General features: G+C 36.8%; 1 protein-coding gene across 8 annotated transcripts in view; it reads left to right on the top strand.

Annotated features, from left to right (window-relative positions):
• Positions 1 to 18,895, top strand: part of LOC132193458 (atypical protein kinase C) — a 49,034-nt gene that overhangs the window by 6,306 nt on the left and 23,833 nt on the right. Inside the window, exon 1 of one of the 8 annotated variants that reach the window (XM_059614148.1) lies at positions 17,248 to 17,738. The exons of 3 other annotated variants lie outside the window; for them this stretch is intronic. In XM_059614148.1, the coding sequence (XP_059470131.1) occupies positions 17,285 to 17,738 (454 nt within the window). In that variant the 5' untranslated portion in view covers positions 17,248 to 17,284. Of the gene's footprint in view, positions 1 to 17,247; positions 17,739 to 18,895 lie in introns of those variants that run through there. 4 more of the 8 variants (XM_059614147.1, XM_059614149.1, XM_059614150.1 and 1 more) reach the window with 4 other exon arrangements.

Raw genomic sequence — 18,895 nt, 5'->3', positions numbered from 1 at the left:
CCACGCTCTCGTGTGTCAAAATTAAATATTAAAAAACAGTCTGGTGCAGGGAAGTGGAAAAGCGCTCTGCATTTCCCAGCCGAGCACGTGAGAGCGCCGCAGCCCCAAAAAGACAATAAATTGCGCTTATCGCGCTGCAGCGAAAGGTCGTGTTTCAATATTATGGCGTGCAGATAAAATTTAAATGACTCCCAGGGAGGTAGTGCTGCACGGTTTTTTTTTATCCTGCGCCCGATGTTTGGGGAAACATGAACCGAAATAGGCGACTAAAAGGTTTATCTCGTTCACCATTTGAAAATTCTTGCCTCAATGCGTTTAACATCCATTTAGATTCTACTTAAATTTTATAAATTGTAAACAATTTTTTTTAATTGTCATTTTGCAAGCCGTTGTATGAAGTTTAAAAATAGTTTGATGGCTTTATTCATACTGCACAGTGATCCAAATGCCAGAAATTCAAATTCTTGCAATATTTTTTGTGTGTTCTATAAATTTACGAAATTTTTAAATCTTTAATTGTTATAGTAATAATTAAATTTATTATTATGAATTGTAATTGTTGTTGTTACATCACATTTTTTACATTCAATTGCTGAAAACAAATTATTTGTAAAAGGAATTGTTGGACAAAACGGCACCACCACTGGCAAGAATTTTGATATAACTACTGAGATCAAAAAGACAAAAGACGCCATCCGCCGCATTGAGCCTTGGTTGTCTAAGTTTTTGTTCTATAAATATATAATTTAATTAGATGTTTTTTCTTTTAATTATATTTCTTACAGTCTTACATAATCTAATGGCTTTGACCAATGCTTTCATCCGCCTTTTTTTTAGTGTTTTTCTAAATTTTTAGTAATTTTTTTTATAATAGTCATTTTTTTGTTTTTGTTTGATGTTTTATAAATTCCTGGAGGTTTTATTTATGCTTGTAAACGATCCAAATGCATGAAATTCCTAATTTTGAAATATTTTATTTTTTAGTATGTACAAAGAATTTGCTACATTTTTCAGTTTTATTTTGAATTTTTCCATATAACTTATAAATTATTATCTCTACCATATTAATATCCCTTTTCCGTTTTAGTTTATTTTTTATTTCTTTTTTCTTGTGCGTTAAATCTCCAGTTGCTAACCCACCCTGCATACCCAAACAACGCCTCGGCAAAGATTTACCGACTTTTATTTTTCCAATTGGTTCTCCTTTGGGTGGCCACAGGCATATAAAGCTAAAAATCACGCAGCCCTGATGCTTGCGATCGCAAATAAACCCGCCGCCGTATACAAATCGCTTCGGCGGCTCCGCCGATATTTCACGTAATCCGGCAGTGCGGTAAAGTGGCCGCTCCGCAAAAAGTTTTCCGCTCGGAAAATCCAGCCACTCGTCCGGCAGTCGGTCCAAACTAATTGGCCCGGCCGCAGACGGCGAATTAGGTCCATTTGCGAGGCAGAAACGCCGTCCCCGTTCGCGACCGGTGATTGCTGATTGAAATTGATTTCTTCGCTCTCGTCAGCCTGGCAATCCAAACAACCCTTGCGGAGGCCCTGAAATCTGGATTTAGGTGGGGTTGTTTGTTTGATTGCCAATCAGCAAGCCTGCGCCTAAGTGGCTTTCAATTATGGAAATTAGAGGACGGCATTTAAAAAATAATTGTTTTCTTAATTGAATCGCAAAAAACAGACTCTTTTCTTCATTGAAATGTTAAAGGTGGTTTTTTGTATTTATCATATAATTTTATTAATTGTTAAATAATTAATAAAAATAATATAAAAAAACCATATTATAAAATTATTTTTTAATTTTTTTATATCAAAATTCATATAAATCAAAACATTCAGAAGTGGTCAAAAGTTAATTTACTTATTTTTTAATTAATTAAACTACCGGATGTTTAATATTAATTTTTTTATGCCATTTCATTTAATGTTAACAAATTTGTTAAAAATATTTACAATTGATTTAGAACAAAGTCGAATCTGAGATTTCAACCCTAGACTTGAGGCTGCCAGATAATTCTCTTTAAAAATTGCCTGATGGCATTGCAGAAATTCCGCTCCCAACATGAATTTTTCTTTGATCTTACCAAAGATTTTGGCGTTCGTTGGCAAAAATAAACGCGTGTTGTTTTTGGAACGGCTGTCTCTATTTCTGGGTTGTTGCGCGCGTAAATAACCCGGCACGACAGCAGGCGAAAAGAGTATTTCGGTGGCGCTATTGATCCCAGGGCTAAATTTTGCGACGAGCAGAGGAGCAAATTATCTCCGTGTTCCGCAGCTGATGACCGAGAGAAAAGTATCGGCAAAGACATAAAAGCGGCGTGTTTCGCCAGACACACGTTGGGACAAAGCACGAAACAAACCCCTGCTGACGCGCTTCTCCCGAAACAATTTGCGAGGTTGATTTATAAGTGGAAATAAAGACTCGCGCTGCCTATTCATCACGGGTCCAATTAAATTTATTAGTCTTGCGTCAGAGGCTTCTTCTTCTTCTGCCGCCGGGCTCCATTAATATCCCTTGCATGGAGAGAGTTTGGGCGAATTTATCTTCTTTTCCATCGGGGCCAAAGCAACTCCCTCGCGATAACGCCGCTGCCGAGAAGAAGTTTCCCCAGACTTATTATGTAAATGTTTTAAGCAAGGAAAAGTCTCCGAGCTGTCCATTTGTTGATTGATCTTGGTATATAAGTCGGCCCGAAGTGACAGCGGGGAAATGGAGAACCCTTGATTATCTAGAAATGGTGCCATTTCCTCCACTCGACACGTCAAGCTTCGCCGAGCTATTTTCAAGTCGGCCTACGGGAGCTAAGAAAATGGAGTGTATCAATATGCAATTGAAAAGACCTGTCTGTAGAGTAAAGACAATCATTTAATCTTTGTCTTGCAAAGTCTGCAAAAATACGAGGTGGGGTTTTAAAAAAAATGTATTTATGAATTTTATTTTTCCAAAGAAAACCTGACGGAAATTAAATAGAACACGAATAATTACAAATCTGAAAATGATTAAACGTTTAATAAATCAATCTCACAGTTTGTTCAATTAAAGAAATCTGCCATGCCTGCGAATTTGATTTTCCGGGAAAGCCATCGATTTTCGTGAAATAACTTGACAGGCACAGCGAATCCGACGTCTCGTCAAACACATATAACGTTTTTCCTAATTCAAAAAGTTTTCCTGCGGCGGCACCGCTGGTTATGCGCCATTTTCCATTTTGTATGGGTGTAAAAAAAAACTTTGCCCGTCGAAGCAGGTAAATTACGGCGGCTTTCATTTCGCGCGGCTCGTTGTTAAAAATTGATGCAGCTTTTACCTCTGCTTCTTCGGAGCAAAGTTTGCACGGCGCACTTTCGTGATAAATATTAACGAGGCTGCATCTTATTTTGCTCTTTCTTTCTTTCTTTGCAAAAGAGAACGACGAACGAATCGCTGCTGCCGAATCCAAACTTGTTATTTTTTTCAATTTATATTAATGCGGGCGGCGAGCGCTATTGTTTCTGATGCCCTTCGGTTGGCATTGTGCTTGTCTCGTTTTCACATTTTTCATTCATCGTGTGTCAAAATGGAAAAGCACTTGCGTCACAATGCTCGCGGAACATGAAATTTCCAAAGTTGGCCCGATTGTTTGCACAGAGCAGCTTCTGAATCAATAATCAGCACCCTGGGCTTTTTGGCTCATGAAATATTTAGCACAATTTTTGCGATTGAAAATTAAATTGTCATCAAGCCTTTAGTCACGGTTCCTTTCAATTAACGAGACTTGGCTAAAAATTAACTTTTTTACAATATATTTTTGTATAAAGCACTGTGCGCCACTTTTCTCCCAACAAATTTATTATAGTTGGTTCTGACTTGTTTGGATAAAATTGAATTAAATCAACAATTTCCATTAGGATAATTATATTAAGGGGTGAGCGTTTTAGTCTATTTTTAAGGTCAAAATAGTCAACTTTTTTTAGTCGATTTTCGAAATAAATTAAGTCGATTTTAGTCGATTTTCGAGCAAAAATAGTCTGTTTTAGTCGATTTTTAAAATTTAATAATGAAGGCAAGAAGGTAAAAGAAATTTTTTCCAAAAAATTTAACTAGAAATGATCCAAATGGTCCGTCCAAAATTTTTAGATGGTTGCTAAAAAACATTTTTTTTCAGTCAAGACCGTCGCAAGTAAAGTGTTTGACGGGACGTTCCAGCCATTTCAATAATACCATGTTTGGTGCTAAATAAGAGCGGAGCAAAAAACTCAGCAATTGTGCCGTAAAATTAAGAGTTAAGGCTGCTCTTTCACACTATTTTAAAGCTTTTTTTCTAGATTTTGAAGCAGTACGAGCTATACTTTGACTGAGATGTCAATATTTCAATATAACCATGTTTGGTGCTAAATACGAGCGGAGCAAATAACGCAGCTATTGTGCCGTAAAATTAAGAGTTAAGGCTGCTCTTTCACACTATTTTAAAGCTTTTTTTCTAGATTTTGAAGCAGTACGAGCTATACTTTGACTGAGATGTCAATATTTACATATATCCATGTTTGGTGCTAAATACGAGCGGAGCAAATAACGCAGCTATTGTGCCGTAAAATTAAGAGTTAAGGCTGCTCTTTCACACTATTTTAAAGCTTTTTTTCTAGATTTTGAAGCAGTATGAGCTAAACTTTGACTGAGATGTCAATATTTCAATAATACCATGTTTGGTGCTAAATACGAGCGGAGCAAATAACGCAGCTATTGTGCCGTAAAATTAAGAGTTAAGGCTGCTCTTTCACACTATTTTAAAGCTTTTTTTCTAGATTTTGAAGCAGTACGAGCTATACTTTGACTGAGATGTCAATATTTACATATATCCATGTTTGGTGCTAAATACGAGCGGAGCAAATAACGCAGCTATTGTGCCGTAAAATTAAGAGTTAAGGCTGCTCTTTCACACTATTTTAAAGCTTTTTTTCTAGATTTTGAAGCAGTACGAGCTATACTTTGACTGAGATCTCAATATTTCAATAATACCATGTTTGGTGCTAAATACGAGCGGAGCAAAAAACTCTGCAATTGTGCCGTAAAATTAAGAGTTAAGGCTGCTCTTTCACACTATTTTAAAGCTTTTTTTCTAGATTTTCAAGCAGTACGAGCTATACTTTGACTGAGATGTCAATATTTCAATAATACCATGTTTGGTGCTAAATACGAGCGGAGCAAATAACGCAGCTATTGTGCCGTAAAATTAAGATTTAAGGCTGCTCTTTCACACTATTTTAAAGCTTTTTTTCTAGATTTTGAAGCAGTATGAGCTAAACTTTGACTGAGATCTCAATATTTCAATAATACCATGTTTGGTGCTAAATAAGAGCGGAGCAAAAAACTCAGCAATTGTGCCGTAAAATTAAGAGTTAAGGCTGCTCTTTCACACTAATTTAAAGCTTTTTTTCTAGATTTTGAAGCAGTATGAGCTAAACTTTGACTGAGATCTCAATATTTCAATAATACCATGTTTGGTGCTAAATAAGAAGGGAGCAAAAAACTCAGCAATTGTGCCGTAAAATTAAGAGTTAAGGCTGCTCTTTCACACTAATTTAAAGCTTTTTTTCTAGATTTTGAAGCAGTATGAGCTAAACTTTGACTGAGATGTCAATATTTCAATAATACCATGTTTGGTGCTAATTACGAGCGGAGCAAATAACGCAGCTATTGTGCCGTAAAATTAAGAGTTAAGGCTGCTCTTTCACACTATTTTAAAGCTTTTTTTCTAGATTTTGAAGCAGTATGAGCTAAACTTTGACTGAGATCTCAATATTTCAATAATACCATGTTTGGTGCTAAATACGAGCGGAGCAAAAAACTCTGCAATTGTGCCGTAAAATTAAGAGTTAAGGCTGCTCTTTCACACTATTTTAAAGCTTTTTTTCTAGATTTTGAAGCAGTATGAGCTATACTTTGACTGAGATCTCAATATTTCAATAATACCATGTTTTGTGCTAAATACGAGCGGAGCAAAAAACTCTGCAATTGTGCCGTAAAATTAAGAGTTAAGGCTGCTCTTTCACACTATTTTAAAGCTTTTTTTCTAGATTTTGAAGCAGTACGAGCTATACTTTGACTGAGATCTCAATATTTCAATAATACCATGTTTGGTGCTAAATACGAGCGGAACAAAAAACTCAGCAATTGTGCCGTAAAATTAAGAGTTAAGGCTGCTCTTTCACACTATTTTAAAGCTTTTTTTCTAGATTTTGAAGCAGTATGAGCTATACTTTGACTGAGATCTCAATATATCAATAATACCATGTTTTGTGCTAAATAAGAGCGGAGCAAATAACGCAGCTATTGTGCCGTAAAATTAAGAGTTAAGGCTGCTCTTTCACACTATTTTAAAGCTTTTTTTCTAGATTTTGAAGCAGTACGAGCTATACTTTGACTGAGATGTCAATATTTACATATATCCATGTTTGGTGCTAAATACGAGCGGAGCAAATAACGCAGCTATTGTGCCGTAAAATTAAGAGTTAAGGCTGCTCTTTCACACTATTTTAAAGCTTTTTTTCTAGATTTTGAAGCAGTATGAGCTAAACTTTGACTGAGATGTCAATATTTCAATAATACCATGTTTGGTGCTAAATACGAGCGGAGCAAATAACGCAGCTATTGTGCCGTAAAATTAAGAGTTAAGGCTGCTCTTTCACACTATTTTAAAGCTTTTTTTCTAGATTTTGAAGCAGTACGAGCTATACTTTGACTGAGATCTCAATATTTCAATAATACCATGTTTGGTGCTAAATACGAGCGGAGCAAAAAACTCTGCAATTGTGCCGTAAAATTAAGAGTTAAGGCTGCTCTTTCACACTATTTTAAAGCTTTTTTTCTAGATTTTCAAGCAGTACGAGCTATACTTTGACTGAGATGTCAATATTTCAATAATACCATGTTTGGGGCTAAATACGAGCGGAGCAAATAACGCAGCTATTGTGCCGTAAAATTAAGAGTTAAGGCTGCTCTTTCACACTATTTTAAAGCTTTTTTTCTAGATTTTGAAGCAGTATGAGCTAAACTTTGACTGAGATCTCAATATTTCAATAATACCATGTTTGGTGCTAAATAAGAGCGGAGCAAAAAACTCAGCAATTGTGCCGTAAAATTAAGAGTTAAGGCTGCTCTTTCACACTAATTTAAAGCTTTTTTTCTAGATTTTGAAGCAGTATGAGCTAAACTTTGACTGAGATGTCAATATTTCAATAATACCATGTTTGGTGCTAATTACGAGCGGAGCAAATAACGCAGCTATTGTGCCGTAAAATTAAGAGTTAAGGCTGCTCTTTCACACTATTTTAAAGCTTTTTTTCTAGATTTTGAAGCAGTATGAGCTATACTTTGACTGAGATCTCAATATTTCAATAATACCATGTTTTGTGCTAAATACGAGCGGAGCAAAAAACTCTGCAATTGTGCCGTAAAATTAAGAGTTAAGGCTGCTCTTTCACACTATTTTAAAGCTTTTTTTCTAGATTTTGAAGCAGTACGAGCTATACTTTGACTGAGATCTCAATATTTCAATAATACCATGTTTGGTGCTAAATACGAGCGGAACAAAAAACTCAGCAATTGTGCCGTAAAATTAAGAGTTAAGGCTGCTCTTTCACACTATTTTAAAGCTTTTTTTCTAGATTTTGAAGCAGTACGAGCTATACTTTGACTGAGATGTCAATATTTACATATATCCATGTTTGGTGCTAAATACGAGCGGAGCAAATAACGCAGCTATTGTGCCGTAAAATTAAGAGTTAAGGCTGCTCTTTCACACTATTTTAAAGCTTTTTTTCTAGATTTTGAAGCAGTATGAGCTAAACTTTGACTGAGATGTCAATATTTCAATAATACCATGTTTGGTGCTAAATACGAGTGGAGCAAATAACGCAGCTATTGTGCCGTAAAATTAAGAGTTAAGGCTGCTCTTTCACACTATTTTAAAGCTTTTTTTCTAGATTTTGAAGCAGTACGAGCTATTCTTTGACTGAGATGTCAATATTTACATATATCCATGTTTGGTGCTAAATACGAGCGGAGCAAATAACGCAGCTATTGTGCCGTAAAATTAAGAGTTAAGGCTGCTCTTTCACACTATTTTAAAGCTTTTTTTCTAGATTTTGAAGCAGTATGAGCTAAACTTTGACTGAGATGTCAATATTTCAATAATACCATGTTTGGTGCTAAATACGAGCGGAGCAAATAACGCAGCTATTGTGCCGTAAAATTAAGAGTTAAGGCTGCTCTTTCACACTATTTTAAAGCTTTTTTTCTAGATTTTGAAGCAGTACGAGCTATACTTTGACTGAGATCTCAATATTTCAATAATACCATGTTTGGTGCTAAATACGAGTGGAGCAAAAAACTCTGCAATTGTGCCGTAAAATTAAGAGTTAAGGCTGCTCTTTCACACTATTTTAAAGCTTTTTTTCTAGATTTTCAAGCAGTACGAGCTATACTTTGACTGAGATGTCAATATTTCAATAATACCATGTTTGGGGCTAAATACGAGCGGAGCAAATAACGCAGCTATTGTGCCGTAAAATTAAGAGTTAAGGCTGCTCTTTCACACTATTTTAAAGCTTTTTTTCTAGATTTTGAAGCAGTATGAGCTAAACTTTGACTGAGATCTCAATATTTCAATAATACCATGTTTGGTGCTAAATAAGAGCGGAGCAAAAAACTCAGCAATTGTGCCGTAAAATTAAGAGTTAAGGCTGCTCTTTCACACTAATTTAAAGCTTTTTTTCTAGATTTTGAAGCAGTATGAGCTAAACTTTGACTGAGATGTCAATATTTCAATAATACCATGTTTGGTGCTAATTACGAGCGGAGCAAATAACGCAGCTATTGTGCCGTAAAATTAAGAGTTAAGGCTGCTCTTTCACACTATTTTAAAGCTTTTTTTCTAGATTTTGAAGCAGTATGAGCTATACTTTGACTGAGATCTCAATATTTCAATAATACCATGTTTTGTGCTAAATACGAGCGGAGCAAAAAACTCTGCAATTGTGCCGTAAAATTAAGAGTTAAGGCTGCTCTTTCACACTATTTTAAAGCTTTTTTTCTAGATTTTGAAGCAGTACGAGCTATACTTTGACTGAGATCTCAATATTTCAATAATACCATGTTTGGTGCTAAATACGAGCGGAACAAAAAACTCAGCAATTGTGCCGTAAAATTAAGAGTTAAGGCTGCTCTTTCACACTATTTTAAAGCTTTTTTTCTAGATTTTGAAGCAGTACGAGCTATACTTTGACTGAGATGTCAATATTTACATATATCCATGTTTGGTGCTAAATACGAGCGGAGCAAATAACGCAGCTATTGTGCCGTAAAATTAAGAGTTAAGGCTGCTCTTTCACACTATTTTAAAGCTTTTTTTCTAGATTTTGAAGCAGTATGAGCTAAACTTTGACTGAGATGTCAATATTTCAATAATACCATGTTTGGTGCTAAATACGAGCGGAGCAAATAACGCAGCTATTGTGCCGTAAAATTAAGAGTTAAGGCTGCTCTTTCACACTATTTTAAAGCTTTTTTTCTAGATTTTGAAGCAGTATGAGCTATACTTTGACTGAGATCTCAATATTTCAATAATACCATGTTTTGTGCTAAATACGAGCGGAGCAAAAAACTCTGCAATTGTGCCGTAAAATTAAGAGTTAAGGCTGCTCTTTCACACTATTTTAAAGCTTTTTTTCTAGATTTTGAAGCAGTACGAGCTATACTTTGACTGAGATCTCAATATTTCAATAATACCATGTTTGGTGCTAAATACGAGCGGAACAAAAAACTCAGCAATTGTGCCGTAAAATTAAGAGTTAAGGCTGCTCTTTCACACTATTTTAAAGCTTTTTTTCTAGATTTTGAAGCAGTACGAGCTATACTTTGACTGAGATGTCAATATTTACATATATCCATGTTTGGTGCTAAATACGAGCGGAGCAAATAACGCAGCTATTGTGCCGTAAAATTAAGAGTTAAGGCTGCTCTTTCACACTATTTTAAAGCTTTTTTTCTAGATTTTGAAGCAGTATGAGCTAAACTTTGACTGAGATGTCAATATTTCAATAATACCATGTTTGGTGCTAAATACGAGCGGAGCAAATAACGCAGCTATTGTGCCGTAAAATTAAGAGTTAAGGCTGCTCTTTCACACTATTTTAAAGCTTTTTTTCTAGATTTTGAAGCAGTACGAGCTATTCTTTGACTGAGATGTCAATATTTACATATATCCATGTTTGGTGCTAAATACGAGCGGAGCAAATAACGCAGCTATTGTGCCGTAAAATTAAGAGTTAAGGCTGCTCTTTCACACTATTTTAAAGCTTTTTTTCTAGATTTTGAAGCAGTATGAGCTAAACTTTGACTGAGATGTCAATATTTCAATAATACCATGTTTGGTGCTAAATACGAGCGGAGCAAATAACGCAGCTATTGTGCCGTAAAATTAAGAGTTAAGGCTGCTCTTTCACACTATTTTAAAGCTTTTTTTCTAGATTTTGAAGCAGTACGAGCTATACTTTGACTGAGATCTCAATATTTCAATAATACCATGTTTGGTGCTAAATACGAGCGGAGCAAAAAACTCTGCAATTGTGCCGTAAAATTAAGAGTTAAGGCTGCTCTTTCACACTATTTTAAAGCTTTTTTTCTAGATTTTCAAGCAGTACGAGCTATACTTTGACTGAGATGTCAATATTTCAATAATACCATGTTTGGTGCTAAATACGAGCGGAGCAAATAACGCAGCTATTGTGCCGTAAAATTAAGATTTAAGGCTGCTCTTTCACACTATTTTAAAGCTTTTTTTCTAGATTTTGAAGCAGTATGAGCTAAACTTTGACTGAGATCTCAATATTTCAATAATACCATGTTTGGTGCTAAATAAGAGCGGAGCAAAAAACTCAGCAATTGTGCCGTAAAATTAAGAGTTAAGGCTGCTCTTTCACACTAATTTAAAGCTTTTTTTCTAGATTTTGAAGCAGTATGAGCTAAACTTTGACTGAGATCTCAATATTTCAATAATACCATGTTTGGTGCTAAATAAGAAGGGAGCAAAAAACTCAGCAATTGTGCCGTAAAATTAAGAGTTAAGGCTGCTCTTTCACACTAATTTAAAGCTTTTTTTCTAGATTTTGAAGCAGTATGAGCTAAACTTTGACTGAGATGTCAATATTTCAATAATACCATGTTTGGTGCTAATTACGAGCGGAGCAAATAACGCAGCTATTGTGCCGTAAAATTAAGAGTTAAGGCTGCTCTTTCACACTATTTTAAAGCTTTTTTTCTAGATTTTGAAGCAGTATGAGCTATACTTTGACTGAGATCTCAATATTTCAATAATACCATGTTTGGTGCTAAATACGAGCGGAACAAAAAACTCAGCAATTGTGCCGTAAAATTAAGAGTTAAGGCTGCTCTTTCACACTATTTTAAAGCTTTTTTTCTAGATTTTGAAGCAGTACGAGCTATACTTTGACTGAGATCTCAATATTTCAATAATACCATGTTTGGTGCTAAATACGAGCGGAGCAAAAAACTCTGCAATTGTGCCGTAAAATTAAGAGTTAAGGCTGCTCTTTCACACTATTTTAAAGCTTTTTTTTCTAGATTTTCAAGCAGTATGAGCTAAACTTTGACTGAGATCTCAATATTTCAATAATACCATGTTTGGTGCTAAATACGAGCGGAGCAAATAACGCAGCTATTGTGCCGTAAAATTAAGAGTTAAGGCTGCTATTTCACACTATTTTAACGCTTTTTTTCTAGATTTTGAAGCAGTACGAACTATACTTTGACTGAGATGTCAATATTTCAATAATACCATGTTTGGAGCTAATTTTGAGCGGAGCAAATAACGCAGCTATTGTGCCGTAAAATTAAGAGTTAAGGCTGCTCTTTCACACTATTTTAAAGCTTTTTTTCTAGATTTTGAAGCAGTACGAGCTATACTTTGACTGAGATGTCAATATTTCAATAATACCATGTTTGGTGCTAAATACGGGCGGAGCAAAAAACTCTGCAATTGTGCCGTAAAATTAAGAGTTAAGGCTGCTCTTTCACACTATTTTAAAGCTTTATTTCTAGACTTTGAAGCAGTACGAGCTATACTTTGACTGAGATCTCAATATTTCAATAATACCATGTTTGGTGCTAAATACGAGCGGAGCAAATAACGCGGCTATTGTGCCGTAAAATTATGAGTTAAGGCTGCTCTTTCACACTATTTTAAAGCTTTTTTTCTAGATTTTGAAGCTTTTTTTCTAGATTTTGAAGCAGAACGAGCTATACTTTGACTGAGATCTCAATATTGCAATTCTTCCAGGGGTGTGGTGTAAAAATAAATGTTTCAAAACGTTAGCTAGAAATGATTCAAATGGTCTGAAAAAGATTTTTAGATGGTTGCTAAAAAACATTTTTTTTTTCAGTCAAGACCGTCACAAGGGTGGGCCAGGGTTCCAGGGGTGTGGGGTAAAAAATTAATGTTTCAAAAAAAGTTAGCTAGAAATGATTCAAATGGTCTGAAAAAGAATTTTAGATGGTTGCCAAAAGCCATTTTTTTTTTTAACTTGGAGCTCTTATTTAAAAAAAAATAGACTTTTCAGCTATTTTAGTCGGTTTTAGTCTGTTTTTAGTCGATTTGACCCTAGCTTAATCGACTCGAAATTGCATGATTCGTGCTCATTTCATAACCCTAACATCCTGCGAGGATCAGAAAAAAATAGTTGATCGACTATAACGCTCAGCCCTTATTATATTAGTTATCTTAGGACATCTTTGTTTAAATTAGACTGAACAATTGTATTAAAATTATTATTTTTTTTTATCCCAAATTACTATTTTATTCAAACTTTCCCAAATCAAAATAAATCAAATCACTGTATGTATATCATAATAAATAGGTTGGAAACAATGAACCGCTAAATTTACATTTAACCTTTTGAAAATGCAGCAAAAAATTACAGGGTAAATACCAGTTTATGTTTGTGCTCACAATCGATGAAAGTTTGATTTTGAAACGGTGGATATTCTCTCAATTTGTAATGTTGATTTAAGTTTTATTTACACACCTTTCACAATTTAGACAAATAAACAACAATAGTAATTATAATTAATTCAATTTGGCTCCTATACTGCTTAATTATTACATAATACCCTGAAAATTACTTTTGATACCATAAACGTGTTGTTTCTGATTTATATTTTTTAATCTAATGGAAAACCAATATTGTTATTTAACGAGTTAAAAGGATCTCTGAAAATTGCTCGCGGAATAATTTATAGACGCAATCGTGAATCGGTGAGGCTTTTATAAATTATTGGCGAGTCGCCATCATAATGGTGTGAGCGCATTTTTCGGGCCAACTCTCTTCCGGCGCCGTCTGTGATAAAAATTACTGCGCCTGTGGGAAAGTAGGACGCGCGGCTGACCGACGCGAGTGTGGCAAATATTAATTCCGCTCGGCGAGAAGCAAATCCCGCTCAAAGGGAAGCGACCAACAACGGCGGTTCGCCCTCCGACCTTTCGCTAAAAGCGGGCGGGCATCAAAGAGCCAAATTTCGCCGTCTGCCTTTTCGGCCGCTTTTCGCTTCATTATTTTCACTCGCCGCTGAAAGAAGACCACCTCCCTCTCTAATAACCGTGCCACTTGCAAGTTTATCACATTTTTATGGAAACGCTAAAAACGCGCGTCTCTTTTTATTTTAATTTCGCACTTGGCGCCATCCTCGCTGCGTGAAAAATTATTCATTTCGACTAACTTAGCACGTGAATATCCCCCAATATTTTCGGGCACGATTTTCAAGGGTATATTATTATTTGCATGTTTTATTATCTTATTATTGTTTTAATTTTATTGTGTTTTCTGCGCATAACTAGTAGTTAATATGTAAAGCGTTTTGCTGGAATTAAATTTTTAATCACCGCCAGAAAATATTTCTAAAATCGACCACAAGAATCACGCATTAACAATTATAGCAAATGTGGTGATTGTTGCTCAAACAACAATGACTGTTGCAATGCATTGTTCGGCCTATCAGTGTTTATAAGCCGATTTTTTTAGCACATTGTTCAGTGCACTGGCCAGCCCAGTGGGTGAGAGCTCGCGCGATAGGACTCTCAGGCTGTAAGGTACCTACAGACCTGAGAGATGGCCATGCCGGGTTCAAAACCCCACTGGGCTGGAGTTTTTCACATCTTTTTTTAGCTTCAATTTAATTCCAAATCACATTTACTTGTTAAAAAACTTGCGAAATGAGCAAAAAAAAATTAAATTAAAAAAAAATTACAAAATAGAATATTTTCTGGATACGATTTTTCAGGTCTAGATTTTCATGGGCATAATTATTATTTACATATTTTATTATCATTATTTTAATTTAACTGTGTTTTCTGCGCATAACTAGTAGTTAATATATAAAGCGTTTTGCTGGAATTAAATTTTTGATCACCGCCAGAAAAATTTCAAAATTCGACCACAAGAATCACGCATTTACAACAATTAGAGCAAATATTGTGATTGTTGCTCAAACAACAATGAGTTATCAACAGTTCGGCCTATCACTGTTGATAAGCCGATTTTTTGAGCACATTGTTCAGTGCACTGGCCAGCCCAGTGGGTGAGAGCTCGCGCGATAGGACTCTCAGGCTGTAAGGTACCTACAGACCTGTGAGATGGCCATGCCGGGTTCAAAACCCCACTGGGCTGGAGTTTTTCACATCTTTTTTTTAGCTTCAATTAAATTCCAATTCACATTTACTTGTTAAAAAACTTGCGAAATGAGCAAAAAAATTTAATTAAAAAAAAATATTCAAAAGAATAATATTTTCTGGGCACGCTCTTTCAGAACTCGATTTTCATGGACACGCTATTATTTCCTTGTTTTTTTATCATGTTATATTGTTGTTTTAATTTTACCAATATTTCCATCTTAATTTTCAACAGTTTTCAGTGCATTTTTTAATTAAATTTTTATTTATCTACCTTAAAAGCCTAAAAAGTGAAAGCCATTGTTTGAGATTTTTGTAACGGAAAATAAGAAAAAAAAATTATCAAAAATTTTGCTTATAGAGCAAAAATTTTACATTTACTTGATCTTTTAATAAGAATAAAAAAATAAAAATTTCTTAAAAGATTTATTTTCTTATTTTAGAATTTCTGTCAAATGAAAAACACGACTTCTAAGCAATGCGTAAGACTGTTTTCTGACAAATTAATTTCTGATGAATAACGGCGACTCAGTGAATTGCTCAAGAGAATACTCAGCCCCGTCTTCACTTTAATCCAAATTAATTCATAACCAACAGCCTGCCGAATTTACCGCGGCGCCATAAATTCGCGCGAGTTAATTACTCAGAATTAATTTAAATTAATTGGTAGGTGCGCGTCGTCTGGGAAGAGCCTCACCTGCTCCGGCATGCAAGGTGTGTTGCGGTTTTTCGACCAGGCGGGGGGGATAAAACAGCGCCGGGAGGCTGCAAACTTTATATCCTCGCTCGGCTATTGTGTCACGTTTTTCTCTTCTTACGCCCATGATCATCAAGGGGATAAGGCGGTGGTGCGAGTGGAAAGCCCTGTTCTATTATACAACACCCCAGATGCGTATACATAAATGCGGGAGGCGCTCTTCTTTGATTGTTCGCCGCGTCACGCTTCTCTCTATATATTTATTTATCATTTCCGCATTTAATGCGAGTTACCGCTGCTTTTTTTTTTTGCCCTCGGCAGTCATTTGCGATTCTGTTTGATTCAAGTAGGTCAGCGCATTGATCTCGCTGAAAAAATAACGCAAAAGTTTAGGCGAATTTCCATCCCTCCACCTTCCGCACACGGTACATAAATTGGACCGCCCGGCGCCGCACAAAGGGACAGAAAATCGTTTCCCGGTCTGCAACCGCGCTTCCTTCTGATCGTTGCATTAAAAAAAACGAATAAGCTCGTCTTCTGCCCCAATCGACGAGGTTGCAGATAAATCTTGCAGATGAAAGATAATTCCAAAATAAACGTCCCCTTTTATTAAATTTGGAAGGCAAAAGCTAAAAAAAAAATGTTTCTTATGTAAGTGGTTAAAATTATTTTCTTTTTACTGTTTTTTTTTCTGTATTATTTTTATTTTCAATTTAATTTGATCTTTATATTGATAGACTTGATGAACTTTAATCTTTGACCACAATAAATTGATTTCATGAAATATTCAAGAGGGGATTTTGGAAGTATTTGCAGAAATATGCGGCTCAAATTGGGAGCTCATATAATACAGACATCAAATAAAATATAAGCCTGTCTTTCAACAAATTCCTCTCTGAACCCTCTTTCTTGCCTTACTACTTTACATATTGATTCCCGACTGCGAAGTGCGCGACGATGGCTTTGCTGGAAAAATGTAGAATTGCGAGTCGCACGCCGTGCATGGTTATGCATGATGATAAAATCGATAAAGTAGCACGCCTCGGCCGTTTGTCCCGCGTGCCTCTCTGCTGCGGGCGGGCGAATGTTCCATCAGACGAGAAAAACGCCAATTCCACTCTTTTCAGATCTTTTCCCCCTCGGGTTCAACTCTTTGAAAAAAAGAAAACCTGACGAGGCGGCGTAATTAACATTACGGCTAATAACTCTCCTCGGTGTGATGAATTGGCCTAAAGAAGAAGCCCGACGGCTGTTTGTCTTCAGAATCTCTGATGGCAGAGCAAACATCCATCCCTCTCTGCAATAAAAAGCCAAGTTTTTGCGACCGCATTTCGTCACCCGCGCCCTCAAAATTTCACCGAGATTCTTCCGATCCGAGTGAAACTTTTGATCCGCGCCTCATCCCGCCGTAAAAGAGCTCTGATTAACTTATTTAGTGTTCCTTTAAGGTGCAATATATATATTCGGCCGGTTGCTAGGAGACGCACGGTGGTCTGATATAGGTCTTTATGGCAGTAGCAGCAGCTGAGGGAGGCCCGGGGTGCGCGACAAGGAGGCTCAAGCCGCACCCTTTCCGACTCGAATCGCACCCGACGGATTTTCCTGGCTCACATTTCCTGACCAAAGCTGGTCCGCAATCTAAATGGGTGGAAAAATTGCAAAATTAAAAAAAAAATTAAATTTATAAAGGAAACGAGAGGAGTGAAAAATAAGAGGGAGGAAACCTGGGTGAATTCGCCTCGGCGGCCCGGCCATGGCTGCGCACGCGTTGTGACGAGGGTGTGCCTGCCAATGTGAGGGGGCGAATGCAAAAAGCAGCAGCATAAGCACTTAGCCGCCGACTGGTGTGCATGTCGTGTCCGACACCATGGCATGGGGATACTGGAGTGCTACCGTTGTGACCGACAAGGGCCGCTCGCCCCGTAAGCAATCCACGTCGCGGCTCAGCTCGTCAAACTTCCAGCGGCGCGCCTCCTTCCGCGACCCGCTCTCGCTCTCCTCGTCCAGGGAATTCACGCTCCACTCGGTCCCTGGGCCCAGCAATCACGCCCACCACGCGCCCACCGTCTCCTCGGTGGTGCACAACCATGCGGCCGAGTGTCCGGTGGCGATCGCGGCCGCCGAGGCGGCCCACAGCGGCACGTCCTCCAGTCTGGGCCACTACCCGCCGCCGCCGATGCTCCACCACCACCACCACCACATCCAAGCGGCCTCGGCGCCCGTTTCGCCGTCTCCGACGCCCGCACCGACCCGTGAGAATTCACCAGTACCGTCCCCGGGACACACCTCGGAGGACGAGGTGGAAATTATCCTCGACGAAGGTAAATATTTGCCTCGGGCTCGGATTGAGCAAATTTGTTTAGCGCCCCAAGCTCGGCTGACGTTGACCACCGACCCAAAGTCAAACACGTTTTTATTGATTAGCTACAATTAATTTATTCTGTTTAACAAGACAGAAAGTAGATTGGGGGCTGCGGAGTCGTTATTAGATGATAAAAATATGCAGTAAAAACATGATAGAAGCCAAACGCACGCTTCTGTTTAAAAGCTTGATATTCATTTATTGAAGGCGTATTTATTTATAAATATTATTCATTAATACATTATAATGAATTATATAATTTATTCAAATTGTATTTATATAACAGTTACAAAATAACATGCAAAAAAGTAATATAAATCAATGTCATGCCTAAATGAAGGCAAAAAAATCTAAGTGCTTTTCAATTGTGGATTTGTCCTCTGTTGCTGACAAATCTAAAAAATAAAAATGTTCGCGCAGTAGATGAAATTTAAAGTTAAATTGCATGTTTCCGTATATAATTTTCTTTCAAAAACTGGAATTATTTATTCTAGAATAAAATAATAAAATATAATTTAAATAATGTTCTCAAAATCTTGAACTCTCTGTGCAACATTTTGATATAATTTAAAATGATTTAAACTTGGGAACAATGAATCCAGTTCTGATTACGAACTTCAGGGGATCCAAAACCCCCACATTAATGAACCGTATATTATATAAGATCAACGAGTGTGATAATCTTTATCAATTCCCATAATTACTTCCACAAAACTTATTTGTCAAAACCTATATACTACGTCAAGAGGCCAGATAGTATAGAAAACGTAATTCAGCGCAAATTGAGATAAGCTCGCCCCCCTTCTCGCGTATCCAACATACACACTCGCACAAATCAATCACAAAAGCCATAAATTACGCGCGCCGCCCTTATTTACCTCCAGCATACCAAATATATTCACCAACATTTGATTTATCGCACGTTTTTCCACGACGCAGTGAAAATTGCGGTGTAGTATTTGTTTACTCCTGATAAGTAGAAGGAAATAGCTGCCGAAACACACACGGGAAATCTCGAGAGATGTATAAAGGAGAGAAAACGGCGGGGATGTTTGTTTGTCGCGTGAGTTTAACTGAAAGCGTCATATCTTATTTAGGGAGTAAAACGCGCCGAGT

The sequence above is a fragment of the Neocloeon triangulifer genome, unplaced genomic scaffold, assembly GCF_031216515.1.
Source record: "Neocloeon triangulifer isolate White Clay Creek 2 clone unplaced genomic scaffold, ASM3121651v1 ptg000004l, whole genome shotgun sequence".
NCBI lineage: Eukaryota > Metazoa > Arthropoda > Insecta > Ephemeroptera > Baetidae > Neocloeon > Neocloeon triangulifer.
This window is presented reverse-complemented; position numbering and strand designations above follow the sequence as displayed.